The following is a 22333-nucleotide window of genomic DNA, read 5'->3' as shown; positions in this document are numbered from 1 at the left end:
TTATTTGATTCTTTAGGCTGCCCAAAGTATCCACAATCATAAGTCAGAGACTAATCCTTGAAAAATATAGAGACCCATTTAAGGGAGAGAGATCAATTTAAGAAACTGGCCTTTCCCATTAGATAATATTTCCGCATATTTATTCCTCCAAATAATGTAAAAGAAATCATCTTTGGGATTAAGAAACAAATCCATTACATGTCACAAACTCAACACTAACCCGAGATGTATATTTCATTTGTGTGATCAACAATACACCACATACAAAACTTGCCATAAACAAGTCATAGTCTATACATTCTTATTCAGCCCTAGTGTAACAGTAAATTCGTCTTCTTTTTTTTTGGGGTACTAGGACCATCATACAGAGAAGAAAATTTCTGTGGAAACAATGTTGCCCCTGTATAAGGTTTGTGTTCAACTCTGATAACTTACAATCATCTGCTATAGAATGTGTAGGAAGAGACTCAAAGTCTGAATTAATAGCTAAACAAAATTGTCTTTACAATGTAAAGCATGATAGCAAGTGCTCATGATCACATATCACTGAGACTTCTCTTCATGTCCAAAAGCACTAGCATTCCCAATTTGAGTCCGTGGCTCGTTGGATTAGGTTGAAAGAACCAGTGGAAAACTTAGTATATAATTCTTTCTGAAGTTTACTATGTATAGTGTAGCTACAGTAATAATGGCTCCAACAAGCTGTACAGGTGAGAAGGTCTCACCAAGATACATAAACCTGAAATACCAAACCAAAAATGTGTAAACAAAGGTCCTCAAAAAGAAACATAAACCTTAAATTTGACCGAAAACATGTGAATTTGCTAGAGGAAATGCCAGTAGAAAAAGGTACAAAAAAGTTATGGTCTTGCTTGCAGGCACAATCCTTCAAGAAATTATGAAGCATGGCAGAGTTGTTATTTTGCAAATAAAATTCATTGCTGTAAAGAATGGTCACTTTTTCCTCCTTAATGACCTTACAAGTAAAGAAGTGCTATATCACCAGTGTCAAGTTGTGATTTCTAATTTTTATTCTCTCGCTACATAATTCCAAAAAACTGAAAAGGCATCAAAATCCTGCGACTCATTTCCATTGTTGGGCAGTCTTACCCGAAAGTTGAGGTAAACATTGAGGTTAGAAATGTAAGTGAACTGAGCTTGGTCAAGCTACCTGCAGTGCACCACAAACGCGACATCAGTAATAATATGGTGCATTCTTTAAAGGACAATATTTTATAAAATAAAAATGAACTACAAATCTGCAAGTTTACAAATTAGCCAAAGATGCATCAATAATACTGATTACATTGTGGAGGAAGAAATGAGCCGTTTTGGACTAAACATGAATGCTTCAATTCAAATATTTTAATGATGATAAAAGAAGAGAGATCATAACAAAAAGATATACAGACCTCTATTTGCACCGCAAAAGAACATACAGTAACAGGTAACACTTCCAAAAAATGTACTTGTAGAGGCGTGCCAATATAACACTTGAACTGTAATCTTTAAGATTCCCACTACAGCAGGGCCATTGTTAAGAATTGCAAATGCCACAATGGGGAGACCACCAATAACCATATGCTGCAACAGGAACAGGATAGTAAAGTTTTGAACTAAACATATAGAAAGTTCTTAAACCACATTATACCTTTCACATGCCCTTTCCTCTTTTCTTAAACACTTAGCTTTGTTTTTTGAAAATAATAATAATATGTAAACCTTGAAGCATTGCCTGAAATAAATATTTTTGCAACTATAATCAAAGGATCCATTAAACAGAGTCCAACATATCCAAATTCACACTTTTGTAAATTTGACAGTGTCTGGTTTAAAACTGTAATGCAAAGTGGCATGATGACACATCAAAAACAGCACAAAAATATAATTTGTTAAATTTGAATAAATGCACATTAATTTTAGGATTGAAATAAAAGACAACTAATCATTCGGTGAGGTTTCATAACAAAAAAAAAAAAAAAAACTATCAAATACTGGAGACAATGAGATTTGATGCACACAGTGGTGAATCAAGAAACACGCGAATGGATTGTACCTGTGGTGTACTGGTGTTGGGGCTTTTGGATGTATAGCTGTCTAGTGATCCAAACCTCTATCAACCAACATCATTCTAATTTTCTCCATATCCTCTAATTTGCCTGCATTTTCATAGATCTTCATAAGAAGTACAAAATTATGTTCATTGTCTGGCTCTAATTCAAAAAGCTTGTTTGCAGAAATCTCCCCTATAGTTACATTTCCATGCAAAAAGCATGCATATAATAAAGCTCCCCACAAAGTTGGACCAGCAGCCTCAGAGCCCATTCCACCAACTATGATGCCGTAAGCCTTTTCAATCAGTCCTGCTCTACCATATAGGTTAACCATACAACCATAATGTTCCATAATTGGTTTTATTTTATACTTTTCACACATCAAAGCAAACAATCTCTCTCCATCATTCACCAAACCTAAATGGGCACAAGCTGATATCAATGAAACAAATGTTATTTTATCAGGAACTTCACCGGCTTCCTCCATTTTCTCAAAATAAGTGATGGCTTCCGGGTGTTTACGATGAGCAGATATTATGGAATTCCATGAAATAACATCCCTTTCTGGCATTAGATTGAATATTGAACGCGCCTTATCCAACTTTCCGTGTTTGGAGTACATGACGATCAAAGAATTAGCAATAGACAAGCTCCATTCAACACCTTGTCGGATCACCCATCCATGAATTTGGACCCCAGCATCCAGTGATGACATGCCAGTAAGAATTGCGGATATAGAAAAAAAGTCAGGTTTTTCCCCTTCCAAAAGCATTTGGCGAAAAATGTTCATTGCCTCAACCTCAACACCATGACGAACATAAGCTGTGAGCATTGAGTTCCATGAAACCGAGTCTCTAAAAGGCATCTTATTAAAGATCTTTCTTGCCTTCACAATGTCACCACACTTAGAATACATGTCAACAAGTGCATTAAGAACAAACCCATCTTTGCCAAACCCAGAACGCACCACATGACGATGCACCTCTTCCCCAACTTGCACCAACCCAATTCCACCACAAACTTTAAGAACCCGAGGGAACGTAAACAAGTCAGGTTCAACACCCTCTTCCACCATTTGAAAATAAAGTGCAATAGCATCATCATAAAGACCCAATTGGGCATATCCAGATATAAGTGAATTCCAAGGAAATGCATACACATCCCTCTTAGTCATTTGATCAAACAAGTCATGTGCATCATCCATATACCCAAATGAAGCATACAACCTAACAAGTTTAGATGATATACCAACATTTCTATGCACAAGAGTTGGCGGGATAAGACGGTGAAGCCGGATACCATGCTGAATTGCTCCAAAACGGTAGCAAGTTTCTAACAAAGAAGCATAGATTTCAGTATCAATTTTGATTCCTTTCTCTAGTGAAGCTTCAAGGTCATTGAGAACTTGTTCAAGTGCTTGAATTTTGGTTTGAGGATATGGCTGTTGGTGAATGAGAAGTGGAGTTGGTTTTGGTTGTGGGTAAGAAAAAATGTTTTTTGATTTTTGGGTTTCCCATTTTCTTTGTTTCTTAAGTTTCTTGTTGTCAGTGTTCTTCTTCGCTGAAATGGAACTGTAGAGGAGTGGTAATATATCTGTTGAACTGGACTCTTTGAGAGTCCCATTTACAGAAGGACCGTTGGTAGAGGTGAAAGAGTAGCGGTGGGTAGTGGTGGTGACGGCGGTGATGGTAGTAGAGCACCAGCATGACGACGCCATGGCCACGACGGAAGTGAGTGGCGTCTGATACCAGAAGATAAATTGTGGTTTTTTTTTTTTACACTGATAAATTGTGGTTGTTATAACTGCCAACTGCACTTATTGAAAAACCACGATAAACCCCTATCACTTTGCGATATATACATGTTATTATTAATTTTGTTGAAGGATACAATTTTGAGTAATGCTAAGGTCACACTGTTATACACACTCTTTTAAACACACTCATACATATGAAGCCATGTCATCTCTCTTTTTAATACCTTCACCTGGTAACCAGTTCTACCGGTGGAAAGAAACCTTTTCTATTTTTTATTTAATCTTTTTATTTTTAATTGAGTTGTTGGTTCGTCTTCTCTAAAATCTCTCATGGTCACCATCTATCATGAACTTCAATCGCGTGCTATTTGTCTCAAACCGTAAGTGAATGAGTTGAATAAATTTCTACACACCAGTTTCATTCTTCTCATAAAATAGATCTGGGTATTAATTTATATATGGGTCTCAGTTCCTCTCACAAAATAGATTTATGAAAAATCCATTTCTAAATACTTGTTCAATTTCTTTTGCAATTGTATTGTTGGAATGGTTATCAATTTTTAGGTTCAATTCATTAGTTGCAAATTTGTTGAATGTATATTTTTTATTTGGGTTTGTTTTATTCTATTGAGATGGTACGCAAGTTGTTTTAAGAATAAAAATGAAATTGATTTTGCAGTTTGGAAGGTGAGCAATGAACATAATAAACAGGGTGAATCTGCAGAGATAATTTTTAGTGGGAGGATGAGTGGAGGGAGACGGGAGAAGATGGGTGGTTAAAGTTCAAATAATAAATATGAAAATAAAAAAGAAAATACACATATCTAGTTTAGTAACCGGTGACAAGTAAAAGAATTTTTTTTTGGGAGTGACGTGGCTTCATATGTGTGGGTGTGTTCAAAAGAGTGTGTATAAGAGTGTGACCTTAGCATTCCTCTACAATTTTCCTATTGAATTTAGGGATTATGGTTGTGATTTATTATTAGTTTTGTTGAAGGATACAATTTTCGTATTGGATTTAAGGATTTGTCGTTATGGTTTATTATTTTCATATGACAAAATTTGGTCCTCTTTATTAACCAGTTATGTTTGTTAATATCAGTGATACAATTATGGAGGTATTCTTACTTGAACACAAGCCTAAATGTTTTATATTTAGGCGCACACATAATTTTTAAAAAATAAATAGAAATGATATTGAAGTGATTTTAAATGATGTGATTAATTTATTTTATATTTAAACTTCTTCAATTATGTATGTGTGCCACTATGAAACCATCTGGTTATGGATTACATACACCAACTTTTAGTGCCTAATATATTAGATTTAATACTACAAGATGCATGGACTTGGAAGCATACTAAGAAGGGTGTGTTAGAATTAAATTGATTCATAAACCCTAGAGTCGATCATGTTAATCATTAAGAAATAAAACATAATCATAATCATAAGCAGAAGCGTACTTGAGTTTGAGTTCGCCATATGTGATGATCAAAGGTCACGGGTATGTGTGATCTTCCAACCGCAGAATTCCTTATTGGCTCCTGAAACCTCTTCTGATGGGGATGAAGAGAGAACTTTTTGACTGAGCGCCGTTTTCACGTTATTCTGCAGTTGGGGACCATAACCCCTATAAATAACCTTAGGGTTATTTCCTATTTTTCAATTTTCTAATTTGGCCCCTCATCAAATTAGATATTGACTTATGGTATCTACACAATAAATTGTCTTTCATGATATTTATGCTTTTAGCCATAGACTTATATATTATTAATTAGACCACTGATGCTTTGGCTAATTACATAATGGCCCTAACACATGTAATATTACTATTGTGACCCAAAAATCCTAACAATCTCCCACTGGTCACATATGTAATTATACACATGTGTTAGACTTTATGAGCTCAAAATTCGCCATTATATTCCTTAAGCATATCCAAATTATCTCGTCCATTAGTCATGCCAATATATAGAACCAAGGTGATTTTCGTTACATTAATCATAACTAAACCCATCAATGATCACCAATAGTGACACAACTAAATGACATAGATCCATCATGAAATGTGTAGCATGAAAATCACATGAAATTGGTCTGTATATGTCGATTTTCAACTGGTCCTCTTTAATCTTTAGTGAGATCAAACCTTAACCAAAGTTAGAGTGTAAAAATACAAAAACTTTATTTCTGCAGAAAATATTCTTAAGCCTTATTTGAACTGAAGTGTGTCTATATTATAAAAGCATTAAAAATAACAAACTCCCACTAAAACTTAATATCACTTAATGACTTGACACTCATACGAGAAATATGCTCATAGAGCCTTTTTGGGTGAAAAACTTTAGTAAGCGGATCCGCAAATATGGAGTTTGTACCGATATGCTTTATAGACAACCGTTCACTCTGAACTTAATCTTTAATAACAAGAACTTGATCTCTATATTCTTGAATTTGTCGAGTTCCTTGTTATTGAAAATAGAACTAATATTTTATTGTCACAAATAACTTTAGTGGTGTTTCAATTCCTTATCCACTATGTGCAGCCCCGTGACAAAGTTCTATAATCAGATGCCTCATGATATGTTATCTTTGCATCCAACAAAATCGGAGTCAGTACACCAAATGATCTCAAAAAAAAAAAATCTGACCTCCAATACATGAGCATGTAGTCTTTTGTTCTCTTTAAATACTGTATGACCCATTTGGCTGCTTCAAATGGTCTAATCTTAAATTTCTTAAATATCTGCCCAACATCCCAAAAAATGTACGCAATACCTGAACGCATACAAAACTGAATATACATTAGACTCCCTACTACTTATCATAAGGAATCTTCTGCATTTACTTTTCTTTAAAGTTATTCATAGGGCACTGTTTGAGACTAAACTTGTCTCCCTTAGCCACATGGTTCACCGTCTTGTCATTGACAAACAAAACCAAGAAAATATATTTGCTCCCACACAACTCATGATATATACAATCATCAACCAAATTCACCTCAAAACCGAATGAGATGATCACTTGATGAATTTTGAAATACCATAATTGAGATGCTTGCTTGAGTTCATATATGGATTTCTTAAATTTGCAAACCATATATTTTGAATCTTTTGAAACAAAATTTTCCGGCTGCACCATATACATTGTTTCATTAATGTTACCATTTAGAAACATTGTCTTTATATCCACCAGATGTAACTCAAGTTCTAAATGTGTCACCAATGTCATTATGGTCCTAAAAGAGTCTTTCGAAAAAACCGAAAAGAAAGACTCTTTATAATCAATGCCTTCTTTATATGTAAATCCTTTTGTGACAAGACGAGCTTTTTACCTCTCCACATCGCCTATCGAATCCCTCTTGGTCTTAAATTTTTATTTAAGACCAATGAGTTTCGCACCTTATGGCAATGAGAAAATCCCAAATGTCATTGTCATTTATGGAATTTATCACTTTATTTAGGGCACCGATCTACCTTTGAGAGTTAGAACTTTTCATTGCTTGATGAAATCTGATTAGATCATCATCCATCATTCCAATGTTAACCTTATGTCCCTGGATAAATACAATATAATCATCTATTGTATTTCTATTTTCTCTCGTGGATCTCCTGAATGACATATGTTCTTGAGGTGTAAGAGTTTGTTCATATGGAACAATTTCTTGTATGGAGAGTTAAACACCTGTGGAAATATCAATATATTCCTCCATAACCATATCTCCCCCTGCAAACTCGACATCCTCAAAGAACTCCTGATAGAAAAATGAAATTTAATTGTGGAATCATAAAACATGTACCTTCTTCTCATTTGTATTATAAGGTCTTGCTTTAACCGGACATTAAGGGCATATGCTGCAGTTTTAATTGAAAAATAAAAAATAAAAATTATTGGACGTTGTTCACCTGAATTGTTAAATTTACCATAGTATTCACTACCACGGTTAAACTTAACTCTTTAGATTCTTTAGTCGAGTTGATTCTCAACATCAGTCTGGATAAAAATTGAACACGTCCAATGACTTTCTTGTTTCATGAATGAGATAAATGAAGCCATATAGAAAATCGTCTTTGAACATTATGAATATTGTTCACCATTCCAAACAGCCGGAAAGAATGACACACAAATATCAATATTTATAAGTTCAAAGACATCCAAAGTCTCATTGGCCTCATATCTCCTTTATTGGTTTATTTTCCCTTTTCTGTAAAACCTGAGTCTGAGATTTCATTTGACATAAGTCTCTTTATTCTCCATTTGGAGATGTCACCCAATATTTTGTGTCAAATGTACCTGAATTCTCATTGGTTAATTAAATGAAGCAATTGTGTTAAATTGAATAGAGATTATTGTAACCTGACAAAGAACCAAAACCAACTAATTTTAAATTTTGAAATAATTTAAGTTTTCATTCCAAAATAAACAAGAAAAACCAAATAGGTTCAAAATAAAAATAGAACTTAATTTTTGTTTGAAAGACAGTGCAAAAATAGTTTCATCAAAATCCAAATAAAATTTAGTCTATATCAATAATCTAAATTTTCCAATTGCCTCAACTTGAACTGTTTTATCGTCAACCACATATAGATGTATCTTTCACCATCACTTAGTTGCCGACAAGTCATAAAACCTTACATAGGCACACTGTTGTTAGTTGTGACACCAGAATCTATCCAACATATGTGTGTCTACATACCAAAGTTAAATCAACCTTAAAACAAACCAGATTAAGAAATATACCTTCCCTTAACATGTCATGTTTGACAGTTAAAGTAATATTTATTTTCCCTTTAGTTCCACAAAAGAAACAACTATCATTACCTGATTTAAGTTATTTATGTTGTTGTTCCTTTTGAGACACTGTATCCGCAGCTTATCCTTATGCTTTATTGAATTAAGGTTTCCCAAAAGCGTAGGTATATAAGACTTTTCGTTCTTGAGAAACCTCTTTTCAAATTTCCTTAATGAAAAATATTACCGTATTTATCTTTTCAGAAAGTCTGCCCTAGAATGTTCCCATAGTGGCATTTCTTATGATCATCGAACATATGCAATTTGACCTCTCCCACCTTCCAATTTCCCTCTTTTGTTTAGAGGTACTCTCATCCGTACGAGGTGAGGGAGAATCAGTCCTTAACGCAACGTCGAGATCCATACTTCAAAAACTATCAAAAGATTTACTTTCTAGAACTTGAAGTTTGAGCCATTTAACTAAATTGACGTTGAAAGTAAACTTCAACATGTCATTCATAACTGATGAGAGAACAAAAATCAAGCAAAATATGCTCAAATAAGCCTTAAAATAAAAGTAATTTTAAATTCAAATAAAGGTAAATCCCATTACAAGATATCGGGAATCCATTAACATTCTATCTTTGGACAAAATATTAACTTTTCAGTGATACCTTGGTGTAGTAATCAAACACTGATAATAAAAACATGTCAAATAACAAATTTTCCTTTGGGCCAATTTATTATTCACACGTAAAACCGAATAATTATCACACGTTTATCACCACAGTTGCACTTATAATTCTGTAAAATAGTTACCTTCCTTTGGGCCGGTTAAATATTCACATAAGTTACAAGCACACAACCTTTTGTATTTCAAAATAAATTAATCTCCACAAAAGAGGTTACTTTGGCAACGTTATGTTTCAATCAACTTATTTTAAAATACATATCCTTAAACTGTCTAATATTTGAATTTAAAATACTTACCAAAATGATAACCAAATTTGCAAGTATAAGAACACAACTTGCAATTTCCATAACTGTAATTAAGTCTTGTTCCAATTTCTTTACATATTTGAAAAAGAATAGAACAAGATTTCTGTATGGCACTAGAAGAAAAATTTAAACCCATAAAAGTTATAGAAAACCGAAATCAATTCTTAATGAATAAAACCAAATGACATAATAAATGGGATCAATTTGAACCAAAAGAAAATTGCAGCATAAATGAAACAAAATAAAAGATTACCTTAACTTAAACTCTATTTGTTTCATTCTGCAAAACTAAGAAAACGCTGAGTGCATACCGTACATAACCGAATCATTATTAAAACAAAAAACAAAAAAAACTTGAGTTCACTCATGCTTGAAACCAAAATGGCAGCCCACGACTAGACTTGAATCCTCGTCATAAATAAGGAACCGAAAATCATAACAATTGAAATCAAAAGTTAAACCAAACCCAATTTGAGACCGAATGGCTGGCATACACAGAAAAGGAAAAGAAACCGAAAAACAAATTGCCAAACGACAGCATAAATCTATTAGCAATTTTAAACCGAAACATGGGTGTATAACACAACCAATATCAATATAAACCTGAGATAGGATCCCCAAGATATGGTCACAAATTTTCACCACATAAAATTATATATATATATATATATATATATATATATATATATATATATATATATATATATATATATATATATGCTTCAAAAGAACCACCGGAAACCATAATCGCATAAAAATAGTTAAGTACTTGAGCAAAAGTTATAAGAATATGCATAAGATATTACCATATCAATTGACAGAGATTTGTCTAATTCTCAATAACTTTAACTTGAGTTCATAAGGGGAGAAACTAACCGAAAATAATAAGGATGGCAACTCAATTGCTACAGAATAAATATAAACAAACAAACCCTTCATACGATGCACACACAGTGTATAATGAAAATTAAAACCATTGAATTCATTATACTCATATACAAATCGAAACTGAACCCGAAAAACAACATCAACATGCATCGTAATTGCCAAATAATAAAAATTGAAACTGAAACTCAAATCAACAAAATCATAATTATGTCATGAACGTTGATTGAAAAATTTAGACCAAACCCTGCATATAGATACCGAACCAAAAAAAAAAAAAAACATGCCGATAAAACCAAATAGGCATGAAAACTTTATTTTCTTAATGATCAAACATGAGTGGCTCTGATACCACTTGTTAGAATTAAATTGATTCATAAACCCTAGAGTCGATCATGTTAATCATTAAGAAATAAAACATAATCATAATCATAAGCAGAAGCATACTTGAGTTTGAGTTCGCCATATGTGATGATCAAAGGTCACGGGTATGTGTGATCTTCCAACCGCAGAATTCCTTATTGGCTCCTGAAACCTCTTCTGATGGGGATGAAGAGAGAACTTTTTGACTGAGCGCCGTTTTCACGTTATTCTGCAATTGGGGACCATAACCCCTATAAATAACCTTAGAGTTATTTCCTATTTTTCAATTTTCTAATTTGGCCCCTCATCAAATTAGATATTGACTTATGGTATCTACACAATAAATTGTCTTTCATGATATTTATGCTTTTAGCCATAGACTTATATATTATTAATTAGACCACTGATGCTTTGGCTAATTACATAATGGCCCTAACACATGTAATATTACTATTGTGACCCAAAAATCCTAACAGGGTGTCTATACTTATTTGAGTGGATACTATAATAGATATTGGGATGTTAATTGTAACATGAATTAGCTCTGGCGTCTTAAAGTATCAACAAAACTTTAGCATTTTCTTTGGCTTTGTTTTCACAATGCTCTTCCTGTTAAGTGATTATCCGTATTCCAGAGAGCTTTGATTTCGTTTGGATATGGTGCGCTATCATAATTTTTTCTCACAAACTAATGTTAATAAGCTTTGCCTCTATGACATGTCTCGTCAATTTTATTTGTTACAGGTCTATGGCATCCTTGATGTTGGAGGAATAATATTATTTTTTAGGACCAACATTGACACATATTCATGAGGTGGTGCATAAGACTTTTGCATTCCAAGATGAATGCGTGACTTACTATCCAAGTCTTCACTTATTGGAATCCTCCTCCGGAAGGTACTCTCAAACTAAATATAGATGGTAGTTTTCTAATAGAGTACTCTTTGTTCTTGGGTGCTGGAGGAGTTATTCGCAACCACGAAGGGGGTTGAGTGGCTGACTTTTCTCATTATGAAGTTGGAGGCGATACATTATTGGATGAGCTGCATGCTATCCAAATTGGACTTGAACTTTGTCACAACAAAAGTTATAATAACATTATTTGTGAGAGAGGTTGTTTGAAAGTTGTTGAACTATTCACTATTGAATGAGATAATACCTTGCACGTCTATACTACAGACATCCTTCACATTATAAATGTTTTGTACAAGACTGATAACGCTACACCATGCTCTTAGCGAATAAAATATATGCACGAATTTTATGACAAATAAGATATCACATTTAAAGTGTTCTGCCCACTAAATTTGCCTCTTACCTAACTTGGAGTCCCTCATTTTCAGAGATAAACTTACAATTTAGCTTATACTACTTATTTTATTTTTATTTTTCTTTGTTTTTCTCTTACTTTGTAACACCACAAAAAAAATGATAGTTTTTTCTTTTTTATTTACTTGAAAAAAATGATACTGTAGTTTAAAAAGATAACAAAGTTTTTTTTTTCCTTATGATACAAAAGGTAAAGAGACAATCCTCTTTATTTACCACTTTTCTTTACTCGGTTCGTAAAGACATAACCATTCTATTAAATGTTTTTGCTCAATTCTGCCACTAAATTTGCTGTTTGAGAGGAGCAAGCAGTGTCACAGTGCTTGCATAGGATGGCCACGGCATCAATCTCCTTTGCAAGATCACGGTAGCAAATGAAAAAAATCTTCGTTTTAGTCCCCATAATGTTATAAACTTGTCCTCTGAAACAATTCCATCTGTTTCCATCCGTCGATAACAATTGAGCCTCAGGTGTTCGACGAAATGTCAAGCCGAGTTTTCATGAAAAACGGGTTGATGAGTGTAATGGGCACTCATATTGTGAACTTTCTAACCAAACACAAACAACAACAATCATTCGGTGTTTCCATTTCCATTCGATCAAAAACAACGGCTATCCAATATGTAGAATCGCGAGCTAGAGACCCCACATTTGAGAAACTAATGGATAAGTATAAGAACCTTCTCAAAGTCATTGCCATTCAAGACCTTATCCTTGCTAACCCCAAAAACCAATCAGTTTCTGTTGATTTCCTATCCAATCTCTCACAAAGGCTCCATCTCAACCGTGGTGCAACTGCCTTCCTCCGCAAGTATCCTCACATCTTCAACATTTACTACGAGCCTTCCAAGTTGCAGCCCTTTTGCAGGTTAACTGATGCAGCTCTTGATGTCTCGCGTCAGGAAGCTGAGGCCATTAATGCTTCTTTGCCTCTTGTTGTTGAAAGACTTGTTCGGATATTGTCCATGTCTGCTTCCAAAACTGTTCCTCTTAGAGCTATTTTCAAGGTTTGGAGGGAGCTTGGCCTTCCTGATAATTTTGAGGACTCGATTATAGCTGCTAATTCTAGTATTTTTCAGCTTTGTGATGCGGATGAACTGAATACTCATTTGTTGAAGCTGGTTGGTGATGTTCCCAACAATGGTTTTAGAGCTGCTGTTGAGGATTGGAGGGTTATTGAGTGTTGTAAAGAGGATTGCAGTGTTAATAGCATGGAAATGCCGTATAGTTTCCAACACCGGTATCCTCCAGGGATGCGGTTGAGCAAGAACTTCAGAGCCAAGGTGAAGGAATGGCAGAGTTTACCTTATATGGGGCCTTATGAGGTGGTCAGCGAGCAAAAGAAATCGTCTAAGCATGCAATGGTGGCAATGGAGAAACGCGCAGTGTCCATTGTTCATGAGTTTCTGAGTTTGACAGTGGAGAAGATGGTGGAAGTTGAGAAGATAAGCCATTTTAAAAACTGGTTTGGGATTGATTTTAATATAAGGGATCTGTTCCTGGATCACCCGGGGATCTTCTATTTGTCAACTAAGGGAAAAAGGCACACTGTTTTCCTGAGGGAAGCTTATGAACGAGGGTGTTTGATACACCCAAATCCTGTCTATGATGCAAGAAGAAGGCTACTTCATCTTGTTTCTTTAGAACGCCGGGGTTTACCTGCTGTTAATTCCAAGTTGCAGGATAGAAACAGTAGCAACGAGGTTGAACAAGGGGAAAACATGCAAAAAATTGATTCGTTATCATCTTTTGACTAAAGCATCATTTCATTACAACTTTGTCTAGTTTTATTGTATCATGAAAACATTTTTAGTTTTGTCTAGTTTTATTGTATCACGAAAACATTTTTAGTTTAGTTGTACTACAATTCCAAGTTTGATTGAAGTTAATTGCATTTTAAGTTTAAATTAAAATGCATTATGTGTGTGTATTTTTTCCAATGCTATTTGTAATTGTATATCATTTTCCCTTCTCTTTGTGATCAATGAACATTTTCCCGTACAAATTGAATGTATGTCAATGTTTTACACTCATCTCTGAAGAGGCATAAGTAATACCTGCTGCTGGGAATACAGTGCCGGGGATGCTGATAGTGCAATTTTATCAGCATTCATTCTACTAGTAGTCGAGAAACAACATCAGTTGGAGTTACACCCCAGTTATTACCACCTCCACCTTTGACTTGTAATCACACAGTTCTTTCTTTCACATTTTGATTTTCTTGTAGATGTTTTATACCATGTATGATTGTCAACTACTTGAAATGGCGGTGATATGGCGGTGATTTTTAAACATATATTTTATTTATTTGATTTTGTTTATTAATTTTGAGCATATATATGCCCATTCTATTTATATGTTCACCCTATTTCTAATCTAGAGGGTCACTGCTCTTCTGGATTGGTGTTGGTGTTGGGCTTTCTACTCTACTTTCATTGGTGAGAACCATAGTCAAAACTCGGTCTTTCATTTACCAATGTTGAGTTTTTTTCTCTCCGTATGTTGAAGATATATTAAGGGATATTCTTTTGCAGGTAGCTACATGGAAGGTGAGTCCCACTTTATTGCAAAGCATGGGTGTAAACCGGTTTGTCATTTGAGTTCTACTGTAAGATATTGGGAGCATATCAAGTTGAGGAATGGTTTATTGTCAGAATGATGGCAAGTCTTTTCATGAAGTTACAATAATTGCTCAGTCAAACATTATCTTTTGTGGATTCTTTGTAGAAGTAGAACTTCAAAAGACAGCCTTGGAATTTTCTGTACCCTTTTTGTACAATATCAACATTTGTGTTTTAATCTGCTTTCAGAAATATGCAATGCAACAAGCTTTGAAGACCTTGATGATGGGCCAGATGGATACACAAAATAATCAATTTGACAGTGCAAGGCCTGCTGCACCTTCTAGGTCTGCAGGTTCACATTCTCAAGCAATTTCCGCATAAAGTGCATCTCAATTCACTGTCACAGCAGACATACCTGCAACAAAAGTAGAAGCAGTGTTAGGCCCATTCACCAATGTTAAAGATGAAGTGGAAGTATAGGATGAACCCACAAAAATTGGTCACGCACAATCTAATAATCTAAGCTCAGCACACCCATTTCTTTCTTGTTGGATCACATGTACTACATGTGCAATTTATACTGGTAATTTTGTGTCCACTATGAGAGGTATATCTTGTAAGAATTTTGGTAAAAGTTTTGTCGCTTCGCACTACAGTTTTATTATATGGCCTGTTTATGTGGTTTAGTATTGTTTTATATGTCTTTTAAAGCTGGATCAAAATTTGAATTGATATATGGTGAACTTCAATTCAAAGTCTTTATTTTTTTATAAATATTATCCATGGTGTGTCTTTCAACGACTGTTGTCAATTGGCTCAGCCTACTATATGATGCTTTATTAGTCTTGCCATGAATACCTGTAGCTTTCTCTTTGTTATGAACTTTATAATAGCTTGAGTGAGTGTATGCTACTGCATTATTTTTAAGCTTTGCTTCCATGTAAGTATCCTGTGACAAACTAGAGAGTGCTCCCTAAAGTGGAATCAACTGGTTTGGTCAGCTGTTGAATGCGTCACTAGTCGACATGCAGATTTGTCTTCTAGTTTATTCTTACTGACATGCTATAATCGTAGTCAGCAGGTTCACTTTTTTAGTGATTTGCAATTGCAACATACTGTTATGAATTATACAAAATAGGAAGTGCGCCCATACTAATTTGCGTGAAATTTTTAAAAAATCCTGATATATAGTATTTATTACAGGTTTTGTAGATGTTTCTCCAGAAGAAACCATGCAGAAGAGTCCTTTACAAAGCTTTAATGATGTTGATGAATCATGTTCATTCAAGGAAGCCTGGGCTATCTCAGAAGTGATTTTTTAAGATTATAGTTTTTGCTAAATATGTTTAGTGATCTGTGCAGACATTTATTTAGGGCTTCTCAAAATGGAGCTCCCTCTAACGAAGGTTTTGGCAATTCACCAGGTTCTCAATCTGCACGTTAAGTATAGAGTCAGTTGAAATTGAAAAATTTATACGTTTGCTTTATTGCTGGAAGGAAAATCCTGTATAGTGTGATACATCTATTTACACTTAGTTTGTCAAGGAAATGCAATGTCACTACTCATTGGCATTATGGGTTGCAATTAATATAAATCTTTTTTTGTTATCAGGAAACAGATTGATTTTGTAATTTTTGTTCTTTCAAAGTTTCCTTAAATGAGCTGCTGTATGGATTACACAAATGTTCATAATCTGATCTTGTTTATTTAAACTATAATTATGGAAGCCTACTACGCAGAAGTAAATATCGTCACTAATTATTCTAGGAACGGTATCTCACCAATGGAAATCAAGGAAAAGAGAAACACATAGAAGCAATTTTATCCACACCGTTCTTAGCTGAAAATCGAGGAAACTAAAGCTAAAATGTGAGTTGAGAACCACACTCCAACCAAAGATTCTTCCAACCATTTTCACATGCCAACTCAATAGCAATATTGTACCCACAAGCTCAACATGAAAGATAGAGGAGAAGCCAATGTTTAAAAGAAACAACCTAGGACAGAACCCCCCCCACACCCCCAATAGTCTTCGAAGATGCCTCCACAAGATGCTAAATCAGGAGAGCCTTTAGCAACTCTGTTGGTGTTGTGCAAATGGAAGAAGAAATGTGATAATTAAGAGGACTAGCAACTCGCAGAACCCAAATACGGAGAAGAATAGACCACTGCTTCTTAAAATAGAATTAAGAATGCCCCAGCAAACCTTCAAATTGGCATCATCATTAACTTACCTCAAAAACCTTACCAAGATCACACTCCAAAAGGGGAGAACAAACTTTATGCCAGACCATCATCACAAGCTTTCTCTTGTTGACATGAATATGCAGGAAAAAAATTACAACCGATATACATAAACTTTTTTTTGGTTGTCTAGAGTATTTTCAACTAGAAGTTAGAGACTAATTTTTCTAGGTGTGAAGATTCATTTAATGAACTGCTCTCTCCTGACAGGTGATATTCTATACATACCACCAAATAGTGATGGAACCCATGAGCACATGCTTATAACTTATAAGACTAAAGTTATCAACCAACTATACAACACTGATAATGCATACTATAAGCTAACAGTATAAGAATGGTGTTGCTAGTTAGATAATATACAACAATGGCCGCATATATTATTTCTGCATATTTATTCCTCCAAATCCAATAATAATGCTATAAAAGAAATTGTCTTTTGGATTCAGAATCAAATCCATTATATATCACAAATTAACCAGAAATGTGTATTACATTTGTGTGATCAACAATTCACATTTACAAAACTTGCCATAAGCAAGTCATAATCTATACATTCTTATTCAGTCCTAGACTCCTAGTGCAATACAAGAAATTTCTATGGAAACAAATTTTACCTTGTACAAGGTTTGTGTTCAACTCTGGGAACTTGCAATTTTCTGCTATACATTGTCGAGAAAGAGGCTCAACGCCTGAAATAACAACTAATCAAAATTGTATTTACACTATAAAGCATGATAGCAAGCTTAAGATCACATCACTCACTTCTCTCCTTAAAAGCATTACCCTTCCCAATTTGATTCGCGGCCATTTTTTCATTGGGTTAGGTTTGAAAGAATCAGTCGAAAACTGACTATATATTTCATTCTGAAGTGTTTCTGAAGTTAACCATGTATATTGCAGCTACAGTAACACTGGCCCCAACAAGCTGTACAGGTGAGAAGGTTTCACCAAGATACAGAAACCTGAAATACCAAAGAAACAATGTGTATAAAAAGGTGCTCACAAAGATACATAAACCTGAAATTTGACAGAGAACATCTGACTTGGCTAGAAAAAATGTCGGTGGCAAAAGGTGCAAAAAAGTTAAGGTCTTGCAGGCACAATACTTCAATAAATTATGAAGGATGACACTGGGTTGTTATTCTGTTAAAACATTCTTAGCTGTTAAAGATGGTCGCTTTTTTCTCCTGATTAACGACCTTACAGGTAAAGAAGTGCTATATCACTATCAGAAAAAGCATTAAAATCAAATGACTATTTTCCATTATTAGGCAGTCTTACCCGAAAATTGAGGCAAACATTGGGGTTAGAAATGTAAGTGAGCTGAGCTTGGTCAAGCTACCTGCAGTGCATGTCACAAATGCAACATCAATAATAATATGGTTCATTCTTTATGGGTTGATATGGAACTTGAAAACAAAAATAAACTTCAAATCTGCAAATCTACAAAATAGATAAAGACGCATCAATAACACGGTGATTGCAATGCGGAAGAAGAAATGAACCATTTTGGATTTAACATTGAGGCTTAAATTCAAATATTTTAATGGTTGTAAAAGAAAATTCGCATCAAAGAAAAGAGAGACCGTGATCAGAAAGATATACAGACCTTTAGTTGCACTGTAAAAGAACACACCATAGCTAACAGCGCTTCCAAAAATAGACGTGTAGAGGAGTGCCAATACATCAGTTGAGCTGTACTCTTTAAGACTCCCACTTACAGCAGGGTCATTGTTAAGAATTGCGAATGCCACAAGGGGTAGACCACCAATAACCATATGCTGCAAAAGAAAGAGGATAGTCAAATTTTGAACCAAGCTTCTAGAGAGTTCTTAAACAGCGATTATACCTCTCACATTCCCTTTCCTCTTTTTTTAAACAGTTAGAATTATTTGTAAAAATAGTAACATATGAATGTCGCACCTATATAATCATCATTCCACTACTTTCAGCATACAAACTTATTGTTGACACATCTGCTGAAATAAATATTTCTGCGACTATAATCAAGATCTTATATTAGACTCCAACATATCCAAATTCACACTTTCGTAAATTTGACATGTTGTTTGGTTCTAAACTGTACTAATGCAAAGAGGCTTCATGACACTCAAAACAAAGCAAAAATAAATATGATGGAAAATAGCTATGATTTTGTACATTTGAAGAAATGCATGTCGATATTTGAATTGGAAACAGGAATACTAATCATTCAGTTATGTTTCATAGCATATAATTATCAAAAACTCGAGTGAGGATGAGATTTGAAGCGCACCCATCCAGTTGCCATGATAGGATCAGAGTACTTGGAGACCCAGCGAACCATGACAGTGCCAACTGCCATGCTCTGAGCTGCAAGAAGCATCCACCACTCCCCACTTCCCCACAGTGAGAAGTTGCTCTCATCAAATGATAGGGCAGGTAACTGCAATAAAACCAGTAGTGTTTACTTTACTAAATGAAACCAGTAGCGTACAAGAGAAATTGTATATTCAAAATTACAAAATCAACTAGGTGATTGTATTTTGCGGACAGCGTTAAATATCCTTCCACAATCCACATTATATGCAAAAGATTTTTCTTACTAACTTTGGGCTGTGCTTAAAGGGTATGAGAATTAAGACACATCCTTTTGGTTAAAACCAAAATTAAAATACCTCGAGTAACACAAGTCCTACGACACCAAGTACAAGCCCGGCAGCTCCAACAGCACCAATGGATTCACCAAATAACAAAGCTGCAAGTACAGCCACTGTCAAAGGTTGTGAATCAATAATAACCTGCCACATATCCACGCTAGATAGTCAAAACAAGCAACAATTCATGCTCTCACTGCAATCTAGAACCCTAATCAACACAAAACAACTTTTCCACTAGTCCAATTCTATCAATATGACACACACACACACAGCATTTTACGGAGTAATTTCATCAGATTCAACATTAAACAGCCATCCAATGTGCACTAAATAAGAAATATATGGTAGTCTCTGGTAAAGACACGTGAACTAGACATAATAAACACCAAAGAAAACAGCAAAAACAGTACAACTTTTGTCCACTAATACAAGTCACATTGGAAAGAAAAGTCTGCCCAAGAATTGCTCCCACCAGGAATCGAACTCGGGTTCTCTCGAACAATTCGTCCTAGGGGGAGCTCATTAATCACTTGAGGTCAATGTCTTGGTTAATGACAATTTTGTTTTAGTCATACACAAAATATACACATTAATCATACTACAAGTACAAACTTTTCTTAATATATACTATAATTGCCATAGAAATGAACTACAAACATACACTGCCCAAACCAGCTGATGTCTTCTGCAACCCTTCTGCCAGAAATCCCTATTTCATTACAACAAATGCAAATCAATCAATAAATCAGCAACTTACACATTTTCCATAAAGTAAAGAAAGGTACATTGAGCTAAAAAAAAAAAAAAAAATCCAAACCTGAAAACACGCAGCATCGATGATGGCGAAAAGAGAAATAGAAAGCCAAGCATTGAAGCCAGAAGGTAAAGGCCTTCCTCTAGAAGCAGCAAAAGCAACAAGAAGAAACCCAGCAGGAATGAGACGAAAAGAAGAAACAAAAAAAGGACCGTATTTCGGCAGCACTTCTTTCATTGCAACCATGGCAGTTCCCCAGAAGAAGAATGGTGATATCAACACAGCACCTTCCCATAACCCTTCCGCTAAGCACAGTCTCTTCGATGATTCATCTTTTTTCTTTGATATTCCATCTTCTTCTTCTTCTGTGGTTAGGAGACACTCCACGTCTTGCCCTAGAAACTCGGTATCGGTGGATAATTCCGTTGATTTGCCGGTGGTTTTGTTGTTGGAGCATGGAACCCTAAATCGAAGGGAAGATGGAGTGGTGGAGAAGCGAGAAGAAGAAGGGAGTTGGTTGATGTGTAATTGAGGAGTGTGAGTCGTGAAAGAGTAGTGGCGGGTGGTGGTTGTTAGGGTGAGGGTGGTGAAGGGAGAAGAGCACCACCACGAAGACGCCATTCACGACGGAAGTGAGTGATACCGGAAAATTTGTGGTTGTTATAACTGCCAAGTTGCTTAATTGCAAATGCTGCTGCTGATTCAGCTAATCTCAACCAAGCATCGTACCGTTAAACGTGTCTTTGTTATTTTCTTGGGAAACCAGAGGTGGCAGTTTTTTACTTACGTATCCATCGGAATCACTACTAATCTATAGTAATTTTAGCTTGTAGTTTTTAAAAGTTACGGTGAATTACCGTGATTATGACATATTCATTGTGATAGCATACATACACTTAGCATTAGGTTATTTTATGAAGCTTGTTTTGACGCAATGACTCTTTTCAACCGTTCAACAGAAGTGCGTCGGCAATTATTGTTTTCAGCAGTCTGTCCGTTTTAGATGAATGATTGAAATCGTTTAACTGTGTTAAAATTGATATGTAATATAAACCGTTTGATCTCACACCAATGGTTATGATTGAATATAGTGTGAAAATGTGTGTATTTATTACCACAACGGATTCAAGTCTGCTATTTTATGGAGGGAACTTCAGGTACTTGCTCTTTTCTTCATTGCATTGATTGGAAAGTTTCTATTTTATCCCTTTAACATGGTTGAGAATCTACTTTTCAAACCAAAATTCAATTTGGAAATTATTTTTCGATCGGTGGATTTCGAAACGTAGAATTCAAACCAGGTAATTTTTTATTTATAGAAACAAGTCATTTTATACAATAGTTATTATCTATTTGTATTATCACTTTTTTTATCTACACTCAATCTCATTTTATACACTAGCTAAAATCAATATACTCTCATTCACGATGATTTTCTACGCTCATTTGGTGTCAAATATAAGGTAGTGTGTTTTATAAACTCATTCTTTTGTGCATTCATAAGATAGAGAAAGAAGTTAGAAAGTCATATTCTTGTCAGACGTTTAAAACTGAAAGAGGAGGAGCTTGTTGTTAAGATGACAAGGAATTTGGTCACAACTAGAATATATGGATTTCAAAATATCGAAGTAAAGAAAGTGCGAATAAAATTAAGCAAGTTTTCAATGCGCACAAAAAAAAAAAAAGTTCATTAGGGGTACAAGGTTTGAAATGCAACAACTGTTGAAATTTTTTGAAGATCACAAATAATATTAAAATTTTAGAACGATTAGTGAGTCTACAACTATTCAAGATATCTTATGGACACATCCTGATTGTGTGAAATTGTTAAACATTTTTCATACTATTTTGTTGATGGATATTTCACATATAAAACCAACTGGTACACAATGTCGTTGCTTAAGATAGTCAGTGTCACCTTTACTAGAAAGATGTATTTTGTTGGGCTAACTTTTCTAACTAATGAAAAAGAGGACAATTTCACTTGGGCTCTACAAGTGTGTCTTAAT

At 34.7% G+C, this 22333-nt stretch overlaps 3 protein-coding genes across 8 annotated transcripts; 1 reads left to right on the top strand and 2 right to left on the bottom strand.

The window, feature by feature from the left end:
* Positions 1 to 157: 157 nt before the first annotated feature.
* On the bottom strand, positions 158 to 4000 carry LOC123913449 (pentatricopeptide repeat-containing protein At4g25270, chloroplastic). Of its 3 annotated transcripts, XM_045964198.1 has the most exons (5): positions 2057 to 3869; positions 1652 to 1735; positions 1413 to 1584; positions 1111 to 1171; positions 158 to 739 (listed from the first exon to the last, which is right to left on the bottom strand). In XM_045964198.1, exon 1 carries the CDS (start codon positions 3769 to 3771, stop codon positions 2098 to 2100), a length of 1674 nt encoding a protein of 557 aa, XP_045820154.1. In that variant the 5' UTR covers positions 3772 to 3869; the 3' UTR covers positions 158 to 739; positions 1111 to 1171; positions 1413 to 1584; positions 1652 to 1735; positions 2057 to 2097. The 3 variants fall into 3 exon arrangements, with proteins under 3 accessions (XP_045820154.1, XP_045820153.1, XP_045820152.1); XM_045964197.1 differs by lacking the exon at positions 1652 to 1735 and having other exon boundaries at positions 2057 to 4000; XM_045964196.1 differs by having other exon boundaries at positions 1413 to 1735; positions 2057 to 3960.
* Positions 4001 to 12228: 8228 nt separating this feature from the next.
* LOC123919054 (protein ROOT PRIMORDIUM DEFECTIVE 1-like) lies at positions 12229 to 16291 on the top strand. Its single transcript, XM_045971274.1, has 2 exons — positions 12229 to 14557; positions 14654 to 16291. Exon 1 carries the CDS (start codon positions 12602 to 12604, stop codon positions 13874 to 13876), a length of 1275 nt encoding a protein of 424 aa, XP_045827230.1. The 5' UTR covers positions 12229 to 12601; the 3' UTR covers positions 13877 to 14557; positions 14654 to 16291.
* Positions 16292 to 17404: 1113 nt separating this feature from the next.
* On the bottom strand, positions 17405 to 21105 carry LOC123916908 (WAT1-related protein At3g02690, chloroplastic). 4 transcript variants are annotated; one of them, XM_045968485.1, is made up of 7 exons: positions 20388 to 21105; positions 20232 to 20279; positions 19589 to 19711; positions 19207 to 19356; positions 18541 to 18712; positions 18213 to 18273; positions 17405 to 17893 (listed from the first exon to the last, which is right to left on the bottom strand). In XM_045968485.1, the coding sequence occupies exons 1-7, from the start codon at positions 20943 to 20945 to the stop codon at positions 17791 to 17793; spliced, it is 1215 nt and encodes a 404-aa protein (XP_045824441.1). In that variant the 5' UTR covers positions 20946 to 21105; the 3' UTR covers positions 17405 to 17790. The 4 variants fall into 4 exon arrangements, with proteins under 4 accessions (XP_045824441.1, XP_045824442.1, XP_045824443.1 ...); XM_045968486.1 differs by lacking the exon at positions 17405 to 17893 and adding an exon at positions 17900 to 18130; XM_045968487.1 differs by lacking the exon at positions 17405 to 17893 and adding an exon at positions 17900 to 18074.
* Between the last annotated feature and the right edge of the window lie 1228 nt (positions 21106 to 22333).

This window comes from Trifolium pratense, linkage group LG3 (genome assembly GCF_020283565.1).
Source record: "Trifolium pratense cultivar HEN17-A07 linkage group LG3, ARS_RC_1.1, whole genome shotgun sequence".
Lineage (NCBI taxonomy): Eukaryota > Viridiplantae > Streptophyta > Magnoliopsida > Fabales > Fabaceae > Trifolium > Trifolium pratense.
This window is presented reverse-complemented; position numbering and strand designations above follow the sequence as displayed.